This window comes from Mya arenaria, chromosome 11 (assembly GCF_026914265.1).
Source record: "Mya arenaria isolate MELC-2E11 chromosome 11, ASM2691426v1".
Taxonomy (NCBI): domain Eukaryota; kingdom Metazoa; phylum Mollusca; class Bivalvia; order Myida; family Myidae; genus Mya; species Mya arenaria.
The window spans coordinates 1,494,585-1,519,848 of NC_069132.1; the positions used below are offsets into that span (position 1 = coordinate 1,494,585).

At 36.0% G+C, this 25,264-nt stretch overlaps 1 protein-coding gene across 1 annotated transcript; it reads right to left on the reverse strand.

The window, feature by feature from the left end:
* Window positions 1–669: 669 nt before the first annotated feature.
* LOC128208237 (uncharacterized) lies at window positions 670–23,768 on the reverse strand. The gene is made up of 12 exons (XM_052911714.1): window positions 23,700–23,768; window positions 15,617–19,031; window positions 14,520–15,304; window positions 13,679–13,797; window positions 13,403–13,467; window positions 11,867–11,982; window positions 11,379–11,524; window positions 8,832–9,015; window positions 8,025–8,260; window positions 7,550–7,694; window positions 6,706–6,791; window positions 670–6,311 (listed from the first exon to the last, which is right to left on the reverse strand). The coding sequence occupies exons 2-12, from the start codon at window positions 19,027–19,029 to the stop codon at window positions 6,177–6,179; spliced, it is 5,430 nt and encodes a 1,809-aa protein (XP_052767674.1). The 5' UTR covers window positions 19,030–19,031; window positions 23,700–23,768; the 3' UTR covers window positions 670–6,176.
* Window positions 23,769–25,264: the final 1,496 nt, after the last annotated feature.

A 25,264-nucleotide genomic window follows, 5' to 3' on the forward strand; every position in this document is an offset into this window, starting at 1 on the left:
TGTTTAGTACCAACCAGTACCTGGGCCAATTAAGTAATGAAACAATTCAATATCTATCTGTAGGCTTGATAAATATGCAAAGTGAAATTGGTCCCAATTAAGATAAGCCAAGAGTACAGTGTCCTGTACCAGTGATAGACACCAGTATCATTCAGCATGCTTAACTTGATTACGCCACTGCATCAGATGTACAACTGAATGAGGCAGCCACATAATACAGACTTATAACAGAAAATGAGATTCTAGTTCCCTTTTCAGCTTCAGAAAACTAGTTCTCCGAGAACCACCATTTTTCAGATTTTTTTTTCTTAATTTAATCTTCCAATTGGTTTATTAAATCATCTTCAGAATAATAACGTCACTTTCTGTTTCATGAACAGGAATTCAATTTAAACTTTAAATGGCATTACTATTTTCTCTCAGAATTAAATTTACACTACAATTTCCAGTGCCAAATGCAGATGGCAAAATTGGAATATTGGAGCGCAACTGATTATAAATCAGGCTTGTGGAATTTCCAAGTAGAAAAAAATGCTGGTGTGTGTCATTAAATTGTAAAGCCAAGTTTCCAAATTTGGACCCATTCAGCTAGGTGCAGTTACTCCCATTTCATTGCTTTTACGCCCATTTTCAATTACAGAAAAAAAAACAGTGAGATTTTAATTTTTTTTTATTTTAAACAAACAATAAAGAAATATCAAATCAACGGAACTTATAATCTAATATCAAACTAGTAATACTGTATAATACTAATACTACAAGGTCATGTATCTTTATTGCAAAAAAAAGTGTGTCGACTAGCACAGCTTACCAATACCATTACAGTTTATATATCAACTAAGATATAAGAACAAATACAACAAAAAACTTTCAAAAAAAATAACATAACTGCCAAAAAACATCAAAAACATAATCCGTTTATTTTCTTAATAACCCTTTTAGAAAAACATAAGATAATGTGAATAAAAGACAATTTAACCCAATAAACCCAGTAATGTTTCCTTTCAACTGATCCAAGACGCAAAACATAAAACAGGAATTTAACATTTCACACGAAACAAGGGAAGCTCACCAATAGTTTTGAATTCTACTGATTCTACTATTTTCTGATCTTTCTCACTTTAGTAAATCAGTAATTAACATAGTCAGGTGAAGAAAACAACATACATAAAGCAAATCACCATTATATTGGTAAAGCTTTTGAACACAACTCTTTGATCAAATGTAAATTTAGGTTTTAGCACCCTGTCCTTTTCAAAACATAGCTATAACCCCAATCAAAATGAAATCTACAAAATGAAAATAGGGTCACATTTATGATGTACAAAAGTGACAATGGAAAAACATGTGCCCCGGTAGTAATACTAAGACTAGTTAATGTTCAACGAGATCAAGAAACCCTGTTAGAAAAACACATTTTATTATATATACATGCAGTTAGAACTCAGATAGAAAAACTTATGAGTGAGTTCTAACAGATTTAGATATTGTCCCAGATTATTTATTGCACTAATAGCCAAAGTCTATTTGAAATGATATTTAAGCTCCTACTTTTGATTTGACTTTCTACATAAAACAAGGAAATTTATTTAATTGATATCCACCACCAGATTAGGCAAAGTAGAAGGTATGGAAATCAGGTGTTGTTGAAATACTCCAACCGAAACATGCAATACGGCTGCAGGTTGATGGATGCTTATGAACAAAGGAATTGAGTTTGTTTGATATAAGATGAGTTTGTTTGCAACTGTTTGAAATAGAAATATTGCAAAAGGTGTGGCATTTAGATTTGAACTAGTAACCTAGTGTTTGACCCCAGTTTCAAACTAATAAAATATTTCATCAAGGCAAACATTCCAATTAAGTTTCATCATGATTGGACTAGAAATATAACAAGAGCCGTCGTAAGACAGCGCGCTCAACTACGCTGCTTTGACTTAGAATACAATAATGATGTAATAATACCAAGTTTGGTCTCTTTATGTCAAACCTAACTAAAATTATTCGATACATTAGGTGACTTTGATGCTGCCCTCCCACCAGCCTACCCAAACAATGACGCAAGTCATTCAAATAACTTGATTTCTCATTATGAAAATGTGGTTAAGAATATACAAATATGCCTTTCAAAGGAAATTAAAAAAAATAATAAAAAATTCAAGGGCCATAATTTGTATTTAGGCTTAAAACGGAGTTATGTTTCTTGTTGTAAGATGGTCATAAATAATTTTGAATTTTATTGTGCATTTAATGAACGGTATAGAAGTGTTTTTTTTAAATCCCAACTTGCCCTTAACTTTTACTTGCCTAAAACTTTAACCTAAGTCAATCACTTGTATTAAGGATATGGAGTTATGTAACCTCATTGAGTGATGGTCCTGAACAATTGTGTGAAGTATTAAGTCAATTGAATGAAGGGTATAGAAGTTATTAAACAATATCCCAACCTGCCCTAAAACTTTAACCTAAGTTCCATAGTCAATCAGGGGCCATAATTTGTATAAAAGATAAAATGGAGTTATCTAACCTCATAATGTGATGGCTCTGAACATCTGTGTGAAGTATTAAGTCAATTGAATTAATGGTATTGGAGTTTAAAGTGAAAATCCCAACTTGCCCTAAAACTTTAACCTGCCCTAAAACTTAAACCTAAGTCAATCAGGGGCCATAACTTGTATTTAGGATAATAAGGAGTTATGTAACCTCATTGTGTGATGGTCCTGAACAACTGTGTGAATTATTAAGTCAATTGAACAAAGGATATAGAAGTTATTAATAAATATTCCAACTTGCCCTAAAACTTTAACCTAAGTTCCATAGTCAATCAGGGGCCATAATCTGTGTAAAGAATAATATGGAGTTATCTAACCTCATCATGTGATGGCCCTGAACAACTGCGTGAAGTATTAAGTCAATTGAATGTAGGGTATTGGACTTATAAGTGAAAATCCCAACTTGCCCTAAAACTTTAATTTGCCCTAAAACTTAAACCTAAGTCAATCAGGGGCCATAACTTGTATTTAGGATAATAAGGAGTTATGTAACCTCATTGTGTGATGGTCCTGAACAACTGTGTGAATTATTAAGTCAATTGAACAAAGGATATAGAAGTTATTAATAAATATTCCAACTTGCCCTAAAACTTTAACCTAAGTTCCATAGTCAATCAGGGGCCATAATCTGTGTAAAGAATAATATGGAGTTATCTAACCACATCATGTGATGGCCCTGAACAACTGCGTGAAGTATTAAGTCAATTGAATGTAGGGTATTGGACTTATAAGTGAAAATCCCAACTTGCCCTAAAACTTTAACCGGACGCCGACGCTGGGGCGAGTAGTATAGCCCACCTATTCTTCGAATAGTCGAGCTAACAAATATATAGCTTCTGGAGTGTTCAAAAGGTTTTAAGATTTGACCTAGTTTTTGACCCCATGTGACCTAATTTAGAAGTCTACCAAGATTAAATCAAAGGAATCATTCTGACGACAGTTTGAACAAAGTCTGACCAATGAATACCAATGTTTTGTTCCCTACCTAGTGATCTAGTTTCTGACCTTATGTGACCCAGTTTCAAAATACTCAATGATTTCATCAAGAAAAACCTTTCATTTCATAAATAAAGTATGTTCCCAAGTTTTTTTCTAAGATTTGACTACCATGATATGGTTCCAGACAAAAAAAATAATCTAAGTTTTGACCTCGTGATCTAATTTTTGATCACATGTGACCCAGTCTGAAACTTGTCCAAGAGTTCATCAAGGGAAACATTCTGATTAAGTTTAATAAATATTGGACCAAATATAATGTTCAGGCCAAATATTTTTTCTAAACTTTGACCTGTGGCCTAGTTTATGATCCTGTGATCCACTTTAGAAGCAGTCAATATTTTATTGAGGGGAACATTGTGACCAAGTTTGAACATTATCTGACCAATACCTTCCAGGATAAGGTAAAAAAGTGTGTTAGACGAACAGAAGGACTGACAGACAACACCGAAACACTATCCCAATCCGGAAACCTTTCGTTTGGCATGAAATAATAAATACTCCTTTTTATTGGAAATCCAGCCATTTGATCGGAAAATAATCCAAAATAATGCGGACAGCATCTAAACATACTTGGAAATAAAGCATTCAATATTGAATAACAGTTTGATGACAAAAACATATTCAATACTATATACAGAGGATATCATGATAGGCTGCTTGTCTGACATCCCTTATCACCTGAAGTCTGGTGGGTGAACATGTATCCGTCAAAATCAATGAGCCTTCACAGCAGATGCATGTTTAAATGCTGAACAAAATGTTATACAGGTCATCAGAAAAGTGTCTTTTCATAATATCCCTTTTATTATTTGTCACATTTGCTTAAACACACTGCTTTAGGTTTAAACCAATGAAACTGCACTTAGATATTATACAACATTTCTCCCTATCACCATTCCGGACACGATGTCATGAAGTAAATGAATGTTTTAGCGCATTTTTTTACAACATATACACTAATCAGTAATTGAATAAATTCAAAATAATTTCTCTAGGAAATATAATGTATTCCTGAGAAAAGGTGTTATTCAATTACTAGTTTATATTGAACAAAATTTGAATGAACATGATTGTGTAAAAGGTAGCACTCAACAAATTCTACTATGCTGATCTGGAAAAAAACAGTAGCTTGATACGTAATTTCTTAAAGGCGTGATGTATTTTCAGTTGGATATGGAAAAGGAAATTGAAAGTGCATAAATAAATGTTTTTATCATATGCTCTGACTATATATGCGAAGTATATCTATAAAGCTAAATACTACAATTCAAGATGAAAATTATTTTATGACCAAAATTCTATACATTTCTGTAACATCACCACATAAAATGTTGTCTTAAATCTGTATTCAGTTTTAATTCAAATCTGCTTTTGCCTTTAATCAGAAAGTATAAAAAATTGCACAATAAAAGTATAAATTTGTAATACATACAGTCTGTAGAGATCAGTATATTGAGGAATTGTCTTAATCAATTGCACTTAATGAATATATATTTTCTATTCACTGAAAAAAAAAATTCTATTTTTACTTTATGGATTTGTAATGTCGCTTAACATGAATACCATGTCAGTATTTCTGATAATCAACATTTGAACAAAAAAAGAAAAGAAAAAAAAGAAATACTATTTTTCAATCAGGCGTCCCAATGTGACACAATATTTGCAGAAAATAAGTTACTTAACATCTGATGATAATTTGATTTAAGCATGATGATTGTACAAAGTAAACAAGAGCCATCACTGTAAGTGACGAATGCCCCCAAAGTGGTACTATGTTAGTCTGACGCACGGACGTACTGATCTTAGAAGTAGGGACATGGGTTTTGCACACTAAATGTCATCTTGATATGTTGAACACATGTGGCAGGTTATTATAAAATCTGTTGGTATATGAGAAAGTTACAGCCCAAACAGACCACCAATACTCCATGTCCTTATATGCACCATTCCATGGTGAACAAACACTAAGTGTGACCTGAGCCAAGAGGTAGGGACATAGGTTGTGCAATGACACATCGTCTTGATTTGTCGAACACATGTGACATTTTATTTGTCCAAACAAGAGAAAATTACAGTCCTGAGATGAGAATTCAGCCAGAGGCAAAGACTGACAGATGGAGAGTGCTATATTAATATGCCCATCTTCAGGGGCATAAACACTTATTACCTCATTGGTCAATAAAGTATCCCATAACTGTATTGGTTGAACCTGCTGGTTGGTCTCAACAACAATCATCTTTGTCTGTTTTAAAAATCAGGGTATGAATTTCCATTGTTCTATTAGGTCTTTCATGATTCAAATGGTTGAAATGAATTCTTAAGTTAAGCATGGTCATTGGTTCATAGCACCACTATGCAAATTTGTATTGGTTGGATTCAAAAGATTATGTCATGATCCTTCAGGGCAGAAACTGGAAAATAGGTAACCCGAACCCTGTCTAATGATTCAACAAGTTCCTAGCTTTTATTATCACCAGTAAAAAGCTTATCTTCATCTGTCAATAAATTCTATCTTGGTTTAATTGGTTGAAAACATTCCTATCTTCAATCATGTTCATAAAAAGATGATTTCCCATAGATCAATAAAATTTCCCATGATTCAGTTGACTTATACGGTTCCCAGCTTCAGCCCTCTGTATCAGTCTCTGTCTCTGAAGTGAACTCGAGATCGGAGCTTGAAAATTCCACTTTCTGGCCCTTGTGGCAGTTTGGGCACTTGAATGTACGGCACACACCCGCAAAGTAGCACACATTGCAAACCTGTAAATAAGAAACATGATAATTAAAACATTATAAACATTTCAATTTGTCATACCATAATGTGGAAAAATTAACACCTTGCAATCTTTTCTACAGCATTTTGGTAATCTTTAGATGACTAGTTTTACTACTTAAGTGATGCCAAGTCTAGCAAAAACAAATATAAGTGAAAAATTGTTATATAAATTTATTTTTATCCCAAAGTGGTTGCTTTCAAACATAATCATCAGCATTTTTAATCAGATGCAACATTTTCTCTGAAGCCCTGTGACCAACAAGGCCATTTTGTATAACTTGGGGTGGGTATGACAAAGTAGCCAATTTTACAATAGATTAAGACTTTTGGTCTATGTTTTTTTTGCAAACTCAGCTTCTTATAGTGTAAATGACTTACAGAGCAGTGTTGGTTCCTGTGGTCGGTGCACCGGGCACAACTGAGGCAGTGGTTACGGGGATTTCCATCCTCCCGACATAGCTGGGCTGAAATGACGCAATAATGTATGGACAGTTGTTTAACTACCAATGTGGCTTTAATTTGTTTTGTTCATCAATTGTTGGCAACAGAGGACACCTGTATTATGATGTACCCGGTACTTACTAGTGCATGTAAGTAGTAAGTAAACTTACTGTACACATATCATGAGTTAATGTACAGAATCAAATACAATGAATGTTTAACATATCAATCATACAATGTCAGTGAATCAAGTTATAATAACATTAATCACATTTATTCACACAAAGTTTGGCAAAAGTTCTTGATTGCCCAGAAAGAACCATATTATGGAATAAGAAAGGGGCAAATTTATAACACATGCAAAATAGACTTATTAATTAAGATGGTTTGGGGCCCTTATACAAAGTTTCATTGCAATACATGTTATATTTGCTGAAAAATTGACTTAAATGTGACTACATGCAAAACCTTTACCAGAATTTCCAAGTAAAAAATAAAGGGCCATAATTATAATTATATTCAAAATAGAGTTATCTTACTTGGTTATTGAAGTAGGTTGGATATTTGAGTACTGTTGTATAAAGTCTCAATGCAATACATCAATTAGTTCCAGAGATATTAAGGGAATATACCTATGTGTGCTTACATGGAAAACCTTTTCTTAGTCATATTATAAAGGGCAATCATTTGCATTATATTCAAGATAGAGTTATCTATCTTGATTAAATAAGTAAATTGGATAGTTGGGAACACATGTCTTAAGTTCAAGAAGAGAACTCACCATTGCACCAGGAGTACATGAACTGTGTGTTGCACGAGGTTTTCGGGCAGGTGAAAATCCCGGGAATGCAGTTGAACAGTATGGTGGATGTCCCACAACACTCCAGTATCAGCGGCGTTTGTACATAGCCGGCTAGGTGAGCAATCTAAGTAAATCACATTTTGTTTTAAATATTTGCTTAGTGATAACCTATGACTCCTTTAAAATATCAGTTTTAGAAAAACTTACAAATGGCCCAAAGAACATGAATTCTTGGTGAAATGTACAAAAACTATGTGTTTAATGTCAATTTTTATAAATTGAATCAAAGACCAAGTTTTATGAACAACTAACATGACACAACACAACAATCTCTTATAAGATATATCTGAGGACTGAAATGTCAGTAAATAAAGTATTTGCTTATGCTCACTTGGTAGATGTTTGCCATGAGGAACAAATATCGGAATCAAGTTTCAGTCATCTAAACACAAACCTGGTAGATGTTTTCCATGAGGCATGGGTCAGTGCGGGCTTGGTCAGCTGGGAGACCCATCTGGTGGAGGATGTTGAGTGGGTTTTTGCACCCAGCACAGGCACACAGGCCTTCTGTGCACGTGGCTCCTGCCACACAGCACTCACACATGCCATCTGAGCACCCAACACTGCACGTGCAGCAAACTTCCTTGCTGGAGCCTGCAGCAGGAGAACTCTGGGGCTGGTATACTGGACCTGAATGATAGAAATACAAGAATGATGACGCTCTAGTTTTTGAATGTGTCTAGAGTGAAAAGAATGTTTTATTTCATATTCTTTTATCCCATTTTTACTTGGTGGTGCTAAACCTGGCATTGGGTACGCCGTAAAGCCTTGTTTCCGGTATCATTTGCAATAAGTTAAGTTTCACTTATACCATGCCTGTTGATACAAGGATTACTCAAAACAATATTAAAGCCAGTACGGACTGTGAAGAAGAACCCGGTATCAATATAATTTGGTATCAAACACTGTGATACCACGGTTTCCCAATATATAATTTTGGATGCAAGGTTTTAGATCCACCCATTTTTACTGCTTTTCTAGACTGCAAGCATTCTGCCCATACTTCTGTCTTATTATGAAACTTGACAATTGATTTTGTTTTGTAACGTAAATAAATACTAAAACAGTCTAACATAGTTTTGTGTTATGACTTTCTTTCATATTTTTATACACACTGTGACACACATTTTTTTGTTCAACGGTTAAGGCATTATCACACACTAGATCCTTAGTTACTCATTAGACTCTGCCATCCACCTACATGCCAGTCCAGAGTAAGACGTAGGTATTTTGATGCTAGGGTCCACCAGTTGGCTGGTTGGCTGGGACATGAGGCACCTGGATGGGTCCTCCACCAATGGATGCATGAACATCTCCTCAAAACGGGGCTCAAACTTGCACAGCAATGCACGCACCTTTACTGCACAGAACGCTCTCAACTGCACCTAATGTTTTTTTCAGTATTATGATTATGACATGTCATTCATATGGTGGATATGTATAAATATATGCACAAAATATGAAGTTAAAATTCATCTTTTTTTAATTACATCATACAACTGATGTGAATTAGACGATCATAAGAAAAACAAAATCTATCACAGAGACAACAGGCTCCACTATACTGCCACTTATAAGGATTGCAAAGATTGGTGAAACATGCAAAGATCACTGGAGAATAAGATGCAAAACCTTCACCAGAATTTCTATGTAAAAACAATAAAGGGGCAAAATTTGCATTATATGCAAGAACAAATGATCATACTTGATTGAAAAAAGTTTGGGTGCAATATATCAAGTAGTTACTGTGTTATTGACTTAAATGTGCTTTAATTCAAAACCTCAACCAGAATTATGAAGTCGAATAATAAAGGGGCAAAATTTATGTTAAATGCAAGATAGAGTTATCTGACTTGATCAATTAAGAAAGCTGGATGGTTGGGAACCCTTGTATAAAGTTTCAATGCAATGCATGATGCATGATGTATTTGCTGCGATAATGACTTAATGGTTCTTGCATGAAAAACCTTAACCAAGGTGTGACACCGACGTTAGGGGTGAGTAGGATAGCTCTCCTTTTTCTTCGAATAGTCAGGCTAAAAAAATGAAATTGAGCTTAAACTTGCATAAAAAAGTGAAACTTTTTTTAAGAAAAGCTTAATTCTTGAGGATCCTGTTTAAGTGGCTAATTCTGGACAGTGCTTATAAACTTTGCACCATAAGTAACCGTTAATTACACCATAACATCTAATTAGAAGTTATCTTTGAAACAAAATTGAAACAAAATTATTAAAAATACAAAATTCAAGAAAATTCCTTCAACTAGATATATGTTTCACAAGGGAAAGGCATTCAATCTTCCTTGATATATATATACACACATGACAAGGAGTAAATGTTAATATAGAGTGGGCTTAAATTTTTACAAATTAAAAAAAAAAAAAATAATGTGACAAAAGGTTTTCAGATTAAGATTTTGAACATATTTGTTTTTCGATAAAATGCTATTTTTGTGAGGTTGAATTAAAAAAAAAGTCACTCATTGGAAATGTGGCAAAAATTTGGAATCAAGCTGCATTTATTTGGCGGGTGTTGCTTTGTAAATGACAAAGTTATGAGGTGCACAGTGATCTTAATGCTAGAGACCATGGTCTTGTTTATCTTATTTATCTTATGGTGGTCACTTAATCTGCCAAATTATATTGAAATCCAACCATAAATGAAAAAAAATGGGAAGGATGAAAGCTATTGACAAACAGACGGTCCGGTCGCACGTGATTCCTATATAGTAGGGATGCAAAGGAAAGGCAAAATTTAAATTTGAATATTCGGTAAATCTTTTTCTATTACCAATATACATCTTTAAGAAGTTGTAGTAAACTGTAAGCATTATTCCCTTAAGTAATAGCCGGGGCATTCTAACCCAACTTTGTCGTAGCCAGTAAACGCGGCGGAGACAGATTTCCCCTAAATGACTCTGAACTTCCCCATTTTCAAAAAGAAAAAAAGTTCATTATGATCAAACAAAATCGAATAATTTCAATTTCGCTGCCTTCAATGTGAAATTACATTGATTCCTGTTCAAATGGCATTAGTTAAAAATAACTATGGATAAAGCAAACCAACTCGGCAACTAGAAAAAATAATAGAACGAAAACATGAAGGATAAACAATTGAGGAAATATAAACTAAAAACGCTGTAACATACAGTAACGTACAATTCAAAGCACAATCATTGTATCAAAACATTCAAAACAGTTTAAAGCATATATGTACATGTAACTTCACTACTGTAGCACACGTCATTCATATCAGCACGGCCATTTGAGCAATGTTGTGCATCTAAATATCCAGCCAAGATAACAAATTGGTATAAAGGCCCATTCCTTCTATCCTTAATTGGCAAAGGCTTTAAAATTTACCAAAAAAAATGGAATTTTTGATGTGAATTTTTGATGTCAATTGTCTAAAAGCCAGTAATGAGTTACGGGGACTTTTTATGGTACCCAGCGATATGTCCCTAAATGACATATGATACATGTATAGTGTATTGTCATCACATTCACACCTCTGGCATTATGGGCCAATCGTTGTAAAAACAAGACAAACTTTATTCACAACAAAAGAATTGTAGGCAAAAGGATTTTTATTGTATTTATTCAACATTTTTTTTTCGAATATTCGAATACCGATTTTGACATTCCAATACCAAACGTTTGATCGATTATTTGAATATTTGTTTGCATCCCTACTATATAGCCCCAGCTTCAATTTGTGAAGGGGGATATAAAGAATGTAAAGTACTTACAAAATGATACGGGGACTGAGAGATCTGGTCATGGGTGAGATCAACACAGTTGGACCTGTTGTACACCGTGGCCCGCGACCTGGCTAGCAAACACTCCTTTGTACCAACATGCATCATGGGGACAGCATTCACCTCAACACGCAAATCTGTTGACGTAAGATATTGGCATTAAGTTCAAGACATTGGTGATGACATATGACTGTGAACCTCGCACAAAACTTGATCATAATTTGGTATGTTTTCAAAACCACAATCCTGACATAATCATTAATGGGGTTAATCTTTCTTGATACTTAATTTTCATACAGAATTTTTTTTATAAAATTATCATTATAATTGCAGCAAATTTCAGGCAATCCAAGGATACTTTTGTGTACCAAACCTTGTCATAAGCCCACATAGAAATATAGTATTCAAGAGCATGCGAAATTCAGCCATTGGTGTAATACAAAGCTAACCTTACTGCAATTTAACACATCTGTGCCTACCTCTTTCAAAAGCCCACATGGCCACAATGGAGTCCAACGGTACAAGAATTTCAGCCATAGGTGTAGCTTTGGCAATGCCCGCTTCCTTGTTAAGTTGGAATTCATACACCAACATCCTACAACAGCAGGGAAACAATGGCATTTATGACTGAAATTTACATTGAATAAGATATTAAGACACTAAAACAACAGCTGTTTGCCATTTTCAAATAAACAAATGCTAACAACATTCAGTGATGAAGGGCACAACTCAACAAGTTTGATGACCATAGGTCCGGGAATTGTTGAGTTATCACTCGGACAAGCTTTGGTCTTCCAACAGACCGACCGACATGTGCAAAGCAATTATATAACCCCTCTGCTTCGAAGGGGGGCATAATTAAACTAGATGTTCACTGAAAACTGATACTTCAACTCATGCATTTAGTGACATATAAATTTCTACTGTCTACTATATAAGAAAATAAAATATGGACAATCAGAAAACCTTTTTTCAGCTTACAGTCACACTGACCTTGACCTTTGACCCACTGACCTCAAAATCAATAGGGTTCATCTGCTGGTCATGACCAATAAGCCTACCTAGTATGAGGTCCCTGGGTCAAAGCGTTCTCAAGTTATTGATCGGAAACCGTTTTTCATGTTAAGGTCACACTGACCTTGACCTTTGACCCACTGACCTCAAAATCAATAGGGTTCATCTGCTGGTCATGACCAATAAGCCTACCTAGTATGAGGTCCCTGGGTCAAAGCGTTCTCAAGTTATTGATCGGAAACCGTTTTTCATGTTAAGGTCACACTGACCTTGACCTTTGACCCACTGACCTCAAAATCAATAGGGTTCATCTGCTGGTCATGACCAATACACCTACCAAGTATGAGGTTCCTGGGTCAAAGCGTTCTCAAGTTATTGATCGGAAACCGTTTTTCATGTAAAGGTCACACTGACCTTGACCTTTGACCCACTGACCTCAAAATCAATAGGGTTCATCTGCTGGTGATGACCAATACACATACCAAGTATGAGGTCCCTCGGTCAAAGCGTTCTCAAGTTATTGATCGGAAACCATTTGGTATTCCGACCGACCGACCGACAGACAGACAGACCGACCGACCGACCGACCGACCGACCGACATGTGCAAAACAATATACCCCACTTTTTTCAAAAGGGGGCATAAAAATAATTGTGCGAGTCTAATGGTGTCATGGACTCCCAAAATGGACATCAGTTCTGGTTTATATCAAGGAAACAAACTAGAGTGTGATTCTTTAAGCTACCAGCTTTACTCACAATTGATCTAAAAGAAACAAGTCACCGAGGGTTGCTTGCAATACAAGTTACAATGTTTTTAAATAATGCCAACACTTTCCTCATTGACCCTAACACAAAGCTTCATACTGTAACTCTAGCTTGCATCATGCTTTAGTCTCTACATCATGCAGTAAAACCACTATTTATTTTAAACTAAACAATATAGAGCATGCAGTTGTATTTCATTATAATGTGTAAAATGTTGTACGAATAATAGAATTACCTTTTTTTAAACAAAATCTTCACTCTTGCTATCTTGTCATAGGTTTGATTACCAATGCAGGAATACTGGAGGTAGACAGAAATACAATCTCCATAAAAAAAATCAATCTATAAAATACTTTTGTTATTTATACAGCCATATTTTGATGTTGTTGAATATTTAATAACTTTGTAGGCTAAAATATAGAATTTTATACAAAGTACAAATTGAACATATAAATTACTTTTTTTTTCATGAACACTTTATATTGTACGTTTTTTTAAATGAAACATTGACCTGATATGTTCCAATTCTCAGTCTCGTGAAATTGTAGTGTCGAGCCTTAAAATCCTCTTTTTTGTCGTCCAACATGAACTTCATGTTTTGTGTGACAGGATTGTATACAGACACACCCTCTGAAAGGAGTTACAAGTTACTGTTGGTACATAATAAAATACTGTAAAGTACAATCATTGCAAAACAGAGGACAAAAGACTACCATAAAGAGGTCATACACCACTATTGAAAATATCTTTGAACGATGAGAGATAATCCAAAATAAACAGGACTGTTCTCATATAAAAAATATGGTTTAATAATATAAATCGAAATATACATTAACAAGACGCAGAAAGTATACGCTACAATCACTGAAAATATTACGGCAATAATTTGTATGTTGTACGACATTCTTACACCATCCAGAGTCATAAACCGTGTACATTGTGAACATTGTTACTAATATTGAATGATACTGGTTTATTTTCGCATATAACGTTCTAATGACGTCAAACTTGCACACAACGTCAAAAACACTTGTTGCATTTTTTTTAATTTGAGCAATAGTTTTGGAGGTAATGACATTTGCATTTCATATATGTTTACTGCACAGTGTACGGAGCTGTGGTATTAAAAGGGTCTTTTAAGAGAAAAGGGCAGTACAAACATGCTCTGCATTTACATGAAACGAAAGGGAAATACATTGCGGGTTAAAACGGTAACAACTTAACAACTCTATATATTGTTATGAGTACAACAGCAAATTTTATTTTGGATTGTCCTTTGCACAATCTGGGACAATTAAAACCCTCCAAATTTTATTTATTTTCTCCAAAATATTCATCAAAAACAAACTCACTGTTCACAACTGGTTGTGTACTTGACATTGAGTTTCCCTGTATCTGGACAGCCACTTTGTGGACAGCAGACGGCCTATCTCTTCCCTCCCATAGCACCTTTGGAACACGGAGTCCTCCAGTCTGGTTCCCACCAACTCTGTTTCCTGCTTCCAAGCTCTCCAAGCGTTCAGTGTTAGCATATGTGCCTTGCTGCTCCACAGCAAGGAGACCACACAGAGCAGAGGTCCCTAACGAATAGGAGTATTCCTGTTCAGCACCCTGATTGAACATTGTTATCTGTCCGATTCCCTCCGGCTGACCTGCAGTCTCAGTCATATTGCACTGTCCAACAGAGGCAGACATCCCCTGCCCTGTTGAAGGCATCTGCCTATACGCAGCTACCTGCTCTAGCGTACATGAAGCTGTTGGGGATGTACGGGGCGGGGCCGAGAGGATCGGGGTAATAGTTCTTTGCTGCCTCTTTTTACGCAGCTTTCTTCTTCTGTTCAGCTGTTTTCTGTCAACCGATCGGATCTTTCTCAGTTCCTGCTCAGTCACTTCATCGTTACAACATGCCGACATACACACAACATTTGGTTTCCTTCTCCTTCCACCTTCTGTTTCACCTATGTCATTTTCTGCTGCCTTTTCATTATTTTGACTCTCTGACAGTTCTATCCAATGTTCCGACCCTTCTATGTTGTCAATGGACTGATCACAATTATTGTTATTGTTCTGGTCAACCAGAGCCGATTGATTGGGCATTGTATCATCATCTGAAGCCCCTGGCTGCATCATAACTGGGCTGAAAACATGCACCAAAGGCTCAATCATGTGCTTTTGAGGGAAAAGCAGATACTTTTTAGACCTTATAGGCTTTATAGAACTGTACAAAAGACAGATGTTTCAAAGACAAGAATAGTGAATCAAATAATCATGAAAATGAGAATTATCTTAATTCTTGCACAAGTGCATGACTTCCACTGTTTTAAAAAGCCCTGGGGCTGCTATTAAAATAAAATACTTGAGCAAGCTTGTAAGCATTTTACCAGTGCATTGCTTGAAGAATTGGGAAAATTTGAACCACTGCTAACATGTACAATATCAGAATACTTACATCTGAGCATCCATGCCAAGTAGTGGAGTCCCACTGACAGCTGGTTCTTTAGGACTCATCATGGGCTTACTGTCAACTGTACATGTTGATCCATCTGTTGTATTAGGGGTCAGATTTTCCCCAGTCCAACCAGGGACAGCCTGGGCAATTAAGTTGAATGGAATGTTCCTGCTTTGATTCAGTTGGTTTAGGAATTGATTCATCTCCATTTGAAGATTCGTGTTTAGTATCTGGCCTGCATTCTGTATTCCACACGATAAAACTGATGTCCCACCCAAGGTGTTTATACCAGACTGGTTTAAACCAACATTGGCTGTATGGACAGTAGTGGGCATACCAGTTTGAGGCTGTGAGACATGTATACCAGTCACATTCCCAAAAGCACTGGTGGTACCGGTAATGATATCCTGCTTTCTCTTGAAGTCTGCCATTGCAGTGAAGATGGAGTTCATATAAGGCACCAACATCCCACCATCATATGAAAAAGCTGGAATTTTTAAGTTGTTGAGTAAAGCTGAAACAGGTATTGCTGGTTCAGCTATTGGTCTGATATTCTGAAACCTTGAAGCACCACTGGCTGTTACTGGCTTATTGACAGCTGTGCCGGTTTTCTGTTTCTTCTTGCACAGGTCTAGAGCAATGTCACCACTGATGTCATATGATCCTCTTTTCACATACAGCTCTGAAAACTGCTGTTTAGGAATTTTTAGGTGAGCTGGAACTTGAGCTGGCAGGCTTCCGATGGGAGACATGTTAACAAGCACTTTCTGCATGCCTGTGGAAAATGGCATTCCTTGACAAGATACTTTGTTAACACTTTTAAGATTTTCAACACTTAATCCAACATTTGGTTGAACGGACACATAACTTGTGTTTGGAATACTACTGCCAAATGTTGGATTGTTTAAATTCACTTCTGGTTTACTGAAGTCTGTTTTCAAAACACCACTCTGATTAAATGTACTAACAGAAACAGGCACTGTTTTCATTTCACTGACTGAGTCAAATGGTCTATTATTATTCACGTCTAGGAGTCCTGGATCATTCTCTGTACCAGCAGTTTCATTTAAGTCATTTTTCTTATCTGTTTCATTGACATCCTGTCTGTTTTCAATTGATTCATCAATGGACATGTCTCTAACTTCAGAAGTATCATCTGTTGAAATGTCATCAAAAGTATTGTTGACCATCTCGCTATGTTTTATACCTTCACTAGTGGTGTTGGTTTCTGCAACTAACGTCGCTGCTGTGCAGGTTACTGCCGAATTTCTACTTTCAACATTGGCATTCGTTTGAAAGTTTGTATTCACATCAGAAGTTCTTACTATATTATCTGCCGCTAGTCTAGTTGCAGTTAATTGTGGTGACATTTGTGTAGCTGTTCTTGACCACATGCCAGAGTTACCATTGTAGTTAAGTTGTGATTGGCCAGGCAAATGTGACATAGGAGCTGGTGCAGTGACGTGGTTCATGGGTTGGAAATAGTTGGCGAGAGGCACCACATTACTGGCATGGACAGGAATAGGCCTAGCAACATTACCTGATATGTAGGATGGGTGAGAAACAAAGTTCACAGGGTAATGGTTGCCGATGCTAACAGGACTGGAGAAGTTGAGACTGTATGTGGCCGACGGCCGGTAGACTGGTGGCTGAACAGACTGTGACAGGAAGTGAGGTAGACTGGTGGACTGGTTTTTACCTAAATGGCAAGTATGTTGATGTGTGGGAACCTGTTGCCTTGTCCAAATGGTGGGCATGCCTGGCTGGGGCCGTGTATGGATGTATTGTAAACCTTGGTGAAACGTCTGTTGGGGCATGAAAGAGGTATTGTTGTTTCTGAAGTCATCATCAAAAGGGTTGCTGGCAATAGCAGTGTCCATGCGGTCACTTCCCCTGTTAAAAGCACTACTTAACGAGCTGCCCTTGAAGGAGTTCACTGATGGAGGTACTGTACATGTTGGTTTCTTTGTAAAATCTGTGATACCAGTTTGTAGGCTATTACTTACAGCATTCCATGTAGATATGTCAGGTGCTCTGCCTTGGTTCATAAAACTTTCAATGGCAGATGTTGGCGGGACAGTGGGAAAGGGCAGCCTGTTTGGTGGAGGCTGGCCATACCGCTTCTCACTAGTCATTGAGCAAGAGCCTAGGTTGGCATCAAATGCTGTGTCTGTTGAAATAGGATCTTCAATGATTTCTTGACTTAACCTAGCAAACCAGTTTGGATCATTTGAATCAGCATCTTCAAAGAAAACTGGGTCAGGAGTATTAAGAGTGGACCGTGAGTTATCAACTGGAGACAATCTTGGATTATACTGCTGATAGCCGACAACATGGTCTTTTCCATACACAACTGACGGGCTGAAACTGGCAGGCTGAAAAAGTTCCGGTGAAATCCTCAGACTGTCTGGGGTTGCAGAATCATGACGGGAGTCATTACTTGCACAACTTTTAACTCCAGTTTCATTTCTAATGGGTTGAGAACAACTGATATCAATACCAGCAGACACTCCATACTTCACATCATTCGCAGAAACAGGCTGTTTATGATGGTTTCCAATGCATTCAACTAAGTTATTATTCAGGTCTGCATCATTCACTGTGCTGTCAGCTGTTCCACTTTTCATCATATCTGGTTGTTTCACTGATAACTTAGCATCCATACCTGTTCTACTTTGGTCTGTCTGCGCAGCATTTTTTATCATTTTAGATCCCTGCTCTACTTTCTTACTTTCCTCACTCAGTGCTTGTTTTGAACCACAAGCTTCAACAATTCTGTTAAAAAAATCATCACTGTCTACTGAAATATCATCAGTTAAATCCCTCAATTCATCTTCAGAACCAAAGCTTGTGGACAAAGAGTAACTTTCCGTATCTTGATTCTCATCAAACAGTTCTACATCATCATTATCCATGTCTCTTACTTCAATACTTGCTTTAGATGATTCTAAATCAAGAATATAGTTGTACACTTGACTTTCCTGACTTTTCACACTTTCGGTTGGCTTTCCATCTTCCAAGTCTGAGAAGCTTTCATCAATCTCATCAGAAATGTTTAGAAAGTTTTCATGTGATAACTCTTTTAAAGACATCCTTTGCTTACAATGAGGATTACTATCAGACACAGTTTCATTCATTTGAGAGGTACCACCACTTAGATTGGAAGGAGGAGAAAAGAAGTGTCTGTCTAAACTCTCCAGTTTAGTCAGCATATCACTCTGTAGCTGCTTGATTTCATCTATAACCTCACTTTCACCATTCATTTCCACAGAGTCTACAGAATTCAAAAATGAACTAGAAGATGATTTATTCAAAACTGGAGTATAGTTTTCTGTTCCATCTGGCTTATACTTGCTAAAGTCACTCATTTCATTCTCCTCTGAACTCGTACTCTCAGGCCTGGCCTTGCTCATACCTGAAAGAGAGAAATTTATTGAATTTTTTCTGACAAAAACCAGTATCAAAACTTACATATATAACAATACTTTGTATGAAAAAACGTGGACAATGCATGTTAGCTTATTATTCATATCTATTTGCACCCGTGTTGGGCGTGTATATCAATAAAATTACAATTCGACTGTTGCTCTGCTTGTGGAGAACCGGCCTGTGGCCTGCCGAGATGGGAAATTTGTTTCAGAAACATAAACAAATTGTAATGAAATTAACAAAAAACATGCAAAATGTTAACAACATGTTTTACAATCATAAATTGTAGTTCTGAAGTAAAAGCCATTTCGAAGGAATTAGGTTGTGAAAGAAAAATAAGTTTTGCATCCCCACGTGCCAGATGAGTCGAGAGCTTCAAGGCACTAATTCTATTTGCTATTACTGTATACACTAGTTTATGAAATTAAACTGTGACATTTCAGTAGTGTGCTATTCAACATAGGGGTCATTAAGAATTTTAATTACAAAATGTAAATAATCTTAAAGAACTCAATGTTCACTGTAAAAACATGAGTTTTCCACTTCAAATATTAAACAAAAGAATAATTTAAGGCATGCAAGAAAAAATATCAATCATATCTTTCTGATCCTGGTTGAAAAATCCAACCTTCTTGGATAATAACCAGCTTAGGTGCAGCTGGGTCGGATTTTTTTATCAGGACCAGACACATATGACAGATAGAACAGAAATAGTGCCTCATTATGGATCGCATAATAATATTACAACACAATCCATGAAAAACTATAGTAAAGAAGAGTTTCAAGGGAACTTGTTAGCTGCAGATTGGACAAGTATTATTCTTTCTGATAACGCTTCTGAAGCTTGGGAATTTTTTAAGAATACTTTAATGTCAGTTGTTAACAATATTGCACCAGTCAAACAACTGCGTATTAAACAAACAACGGAACCTTGGATAAATTCTGATATCCAAAATGCAATAAAAAAGAGGGACTCAGCTTTTGAACAGTATCAAAAAGTCAGCAGTAATGAAAATTATAGTACTTTTAAAGCATTATGCAACAAAACACAGTATTTGATTGATTCATCCAAGTAAAGCTTTTTCACTGAGACTCTGGAAGAAAACAAAAATGATTTTAAGTCTTTGTGGTCTATTCTTAAAAATCTTGGCTTACCTTCTAAGAAAGGGTTATCTTCTTCAAGTTCCAATATTTGTCTTAATATTGGTGATGATATTTGTTTTGATAAGAAAACTATTGCCGACTCTTTTAACTCATTTTATACCACAGTTGCCTCTAAGCTTGTTGAAAAATTACCAGTTTGTGTAAATAAGTTTGGAGAATCTGTTGTGACAAAATTTTATTCCAATTTAGGCGTATTGTTAAATAGCTTTTCTTTTTCATTAGTTTCCGAAAATCAGATTTTGAAATATTTATCTCAGTTAAGTGCTAATAAGGCTACAGGATTAGATGGTATGTCTTCTCGTTTTTTAAAAGATGGAGCTTCTATTATTGCCGAACCTCTTGGTCATGTCATAAATTTATCCCTTATTCAAGGTGTGATACCAGATGATCTTAAATCAGCTAGAGTAGTTCCCATATTTAAAAAGAATGACAAAACTTCTGTAGGTAACTACCGCCCGGTTTCTTTTCTAAGTATTGTATCAAAGATTTATGAAAGGGTTGTATATGACCAAGTTGAATCATACTTCAAAGTAAACAAGTTATTGTATAAATTTCAGTCTGGGTTTAGAAGTGACTACTCAACAGATACATGTCTAATTCATTTAACAGTTCATTTAATAATTTCATAAGGATGGAAATGGACAAAGGTCATGTAGTAGATATGATTCTGTTAGACCTCCAAAAGGCTTTCGATACAGTCGAACACTCAATCCTTCTTATGAAGCTTCGAACAGCAGGACTTGGTGATGACATTTAAAGATGGTTTGAATCCTATCTTTCAGATAGAAAGCAACTGGTTGCTGTCTCTAGTACACATTCTACTACTTCTACTATTACATGTGGAATTCCTCAGGGTTCCATACTAGGCCCTCTTTTACTTTTTATTTATGTTAACGATATGTCAGCCATGGTTAAAAACAAGCTCTTGTTATACGCTGATGATTCTGGCATACTTGTTTCAGGTAAATGTAAGTTTTCTGTGGAAACGTCATTGAAAGATGACCTGCATCTTGTCAGTCAATGGTTGGTTGATAATAAGTTGTCACTTCATTTAGGCAAAACTGAGTCAATTTTATTTGGGTCTAAACATAAAATAAGGTCAAACTCAACACTTGATATTACATGCAATGGTACCACTATTGAACCAACTTCTGCTGTTAAATATCTTGGCACAACTATTGATCAGACCCTATCTTTTGATTCTATGGCTCGTTCCATATTAAAAAAGGCTAATGCAAGATTAAAATATCTATATAGAAAGAAAGGTTACCTTACAAAACACACCAAGAAACTCCTTGTCATGGCCTTAATTCAATGCCATTTTGATTATGCCTGTTCTATGTGGTATCATGGTCTGACCAAGTTACTTAAAACCAAGCTCCAAACCACACAAAATAAACTTATGAGGTTTGTTTTGGATCTTGATGCAAGGTCTCACATTGGCCCAGAACACTTTAAATTACTCAACTGGTTACCTGTCAACAAACGTGTAGACCAGATTATTTTGGGTCATGTCTTTAGAATAAAAAATGGCATAGCCCCGGACTATATGGGAGACAACTTTATCTCCCAAGATACTGTACACACACATAGGACAAGGTTATGCCAGACAGGGGCTTATGCTGTTCCAGAGGTTAAAAGTTTTGGGTTAAAGTCCTTCTTCTTTTCTGGCATTTCCTTATGGAACAAGTCGCCATCTTGTATCGCACAGACTACGAAATTACCTGTTTTTAAATTGCTAGTAAAGAATCTTTTTTTAGACAATTTGGCATAATTAGTTATGCTATTAAAAAGCTTTTTTTCATTTTTTTATTCAAAGATTTTCAGTAAAGGAACTATTTTAACTTAACCTCGCATTTTATAAGTACTACATACTGTCATATTCATATACAACTACGGCAATATTTATTTTAATGCATAAAGACTAACTTTCAATATATTTGTGCAATTTCGATTAAAGCTATATTATTACTTAAATATGCAATGCCATGGCACCAAAACAAAGGACCACAATGGAAATAAGAGTTTTCTCTTTTTTGTGTCATCCTTGGTTCGGTGTGCCTGTCATGGCTATTGATAATATCATGTATGTATTCTGTTATTTACTATACATGTTGTTTATTTTAAATGTCCATGTATGTGCATTCCTTACTGAAATAAATCTATCTATCTATATTAGTCCAAACAAGATTGGCTGTGACCTTGACCTTTGATCTAATTATATAAAAAAGTTTTATGTTCATACTTCTGACTTTGGAGGTCAAACCATTCCGGGGGGTTTCAAGGACAAAATTTCTGTGTCACTGTTGACTGTGATCTTGACCTGCTGACCCCCAAAACAATAGGGGTTATGAACTGGTCAAAAGCAATTTACATGTACAATAGAAGTTTCATAATCCTTCATGATCCTATGTGAAACTGTTCTAAAGTTACTATGCAGACAAGTTTGCATACCAATTTTCCCCATGACCTTGACATTTGACCCTTAAACAATGGGGCTTACTTATCCCTAAAACCATAGGGGTTACTTACACTTTAAACAAAAGATTGTTTACTACTAAGTACAACAGTCCACTTAAGTATCACATTCCTTCAAGCTATGTCAAACAACTCTCAAGTTATTGTGTGGACAAGTTTCATAACTCTGTTGACCCATGACCTTCCCCTTTGACCAATTAACCCCCTAAAATGATATTGGTCTCCTTGTCATAGGCAACCATTCACTGAAGTTTCATCTATATATTTTGAGGACAGACATGATCTACCAACAATGTAACAGACTAACTATATATATATATATAGTGACTAACATTTGCAAACCTACCATACCATATGTATACATGTATGCCCCATGTTCTTCAACAGGGCATAATAAGTTGTTTGGTCAAAATGCAACAATGTATTAAATGAAAGAAATGCGCATATTTTTTCCTAATTCAAATACTTCACCTTGAGGAGATTGTGACAATGTACCGATATATGAAGTAATCATACGAGATACAATGGCTCTTCAATTACCACTGTTTGACCTAGTCCCACTATCCGAGCAAACAAGTAATAAATGACGCTCAAAAATCACCATTTCAGACTGGAGTTTGATAAAAAATTATTTAAGGAATAACCACCTGCCAATATTTTAAATCATTTTAATTTCGGTTATGAGGGAGGGAGGGCGGACGTCTATAAGTACACCCCCTCAAATGTCAATTCCTGGACCCACCCCTAGAAGTGGTTACGTGGTCATGTCAACTGGACATTACAGCAGCATATGATTGTACAATGCAATAAGAGACAGTGCTTTTTGAATATGACAGTGTACATGTAAGTGACATCTCGTTGTTGTTTTGGACATGGACAGCACGAGGAAATTTTAACTACAAACGAAAATGAAATATTCTGACTTTTCTGTATCTTAAAATATTAACAACTAACGAAAAACAGATATAAACTACATTAGTCTTAAATGATAATTTGCAAGCACAATTAAAACCTCTGTCACGTGACTTTTCTCTGCATTTGCAAACTTTTGATAAGAAATGGCGTTGTAATTTCGCGGCAATGTGTCAAACCCGGTGCATCCAATTACAGATACTGGAGTATTCGGGAAGGAAGGGCAGGGTGTAATTGTGGACAATATACAATAATTTGATAAATCAGCATTTGTTTGAAATACAATTAGCTATCTTTTAAGTAGTATTTACTACTTTATCGTTCTAACATCTAACGAAATTATACACTTCTTTAATGTATTGTTTAGCCGGTAAAGACATTTACCATGAAATGTCTCTCATGCTGCATAGGGAAACTCTATACAACGGTAGCTTCCCTTTGATGTGATATAGCCGATCCAATAATCTACATGTAGTGGGTCCATTCCTGACAGTGTCGCACCATAAAGTCATCAACTGCTTTAAACATAATGGAACATTGTCTTGAACTCCCTTCCCTTGTACTCGGCATTAAATGGACATTATGGTACTAGTTAGTAGGAAATTTAGAGTACTGTGCCACTGGTCAAACCGAGGAAAGTTGTTTTCCGTCTATAGGTGCTTTAAACCGATTACGCCAACGAAGCGATGTGTCTATTCGTATAGTATTTCGCACCAGTATCTCCTTGTATCTTACTGTTTTCCATTATAAATAAATAGATAACCATGTCTAGATCCAACCGTCTTCCGTGGCAAGTTACAGACTACGAATAAATTTCCTTTTACATTTCAATGTCAATTTGCAAATTTCAGACTGGAAAATATAATTTCTTGCGTTTCTCGTTCATGACAACTAGACAACCATATTTGCTAAAAAATCATTTCAAATCCAACTGATTTAAATAATCAAAAACATAAGAAATGTGTGTCAGCGGGTTTCTCCTAAGAAAATTAACTCATTTGAAGGTAAGCACCGTCATTTTTGTGCCCCCGAAAATGAGCATATTACAATCGCACCGTCCACCCGTCCGTTTGTCCGGCTCAACTTCTCGTGATCGGGCTGTAACACTCTCTTGTATGGACAGATTTTAAAATAACTAACCACTTGTGTTCGACACATTAAGACGACATGTCGCATGCAAGACCCATGTCCCTACATGTACCTCTAAGGTCAAGATCACACTTAGTCTTTGAACACTTTGGAATGCTGCATATAAGGTAGTAGAATATAGATGGTCGTGTCCAGGCTGTAAGTTCTCTTATATGGACATATTTTAAAATAACTTGCCACATGTATCCGGCATATCAAACGATGTGTCGCGTTCAAGACCTGTGTTCCTACCTTTAAGGTCAAGGTCAAACTTAGTGTTTGTTTGCTATGGAATGGTGCATATAAGGACATAGAGTATAGTTGGTCGTGTCCTGGCTGTAACTTTCTCTTGTATGGACAGATTTTTTAAAATAAGGCTTGCCATATGACCATATGTTTATCTCAGGTTTAGTTGGCATACGACCAACAACACCTGACATATTACAGTGACCATGCATGGGTTTCATGTGGTGTTTCAAATGATCAATGGGAGGTAATTATTGTGTTATTATATATTCCACTTGTTCATAAATATTC

Bases quoted from the DNA above. Each gene is read 5' to 3' on its own strand.
- LOC128208237 (XM_052911714.1), bottom strand. From the start codon at position 19,029: ATGAGCAAGGCCAGGCCTGAGAGTACGAGTTCAGAGGAGAATGAAATG. The intron at 9,016-11,378 runs GTAAGTACTTTA...AAAAAACATTAG, and splicing joins CTCAGTCCCCGTATCATTTT to GTGCAGTTGAGAGCGTTCTG. The intron at 6,312-6,705 runs GTAAGTCATTTA...TCTTATTTACAG, and splicing joins ACAGGAACCAACACTGCTCT to GTTTGCAATGTGTGCTACTT.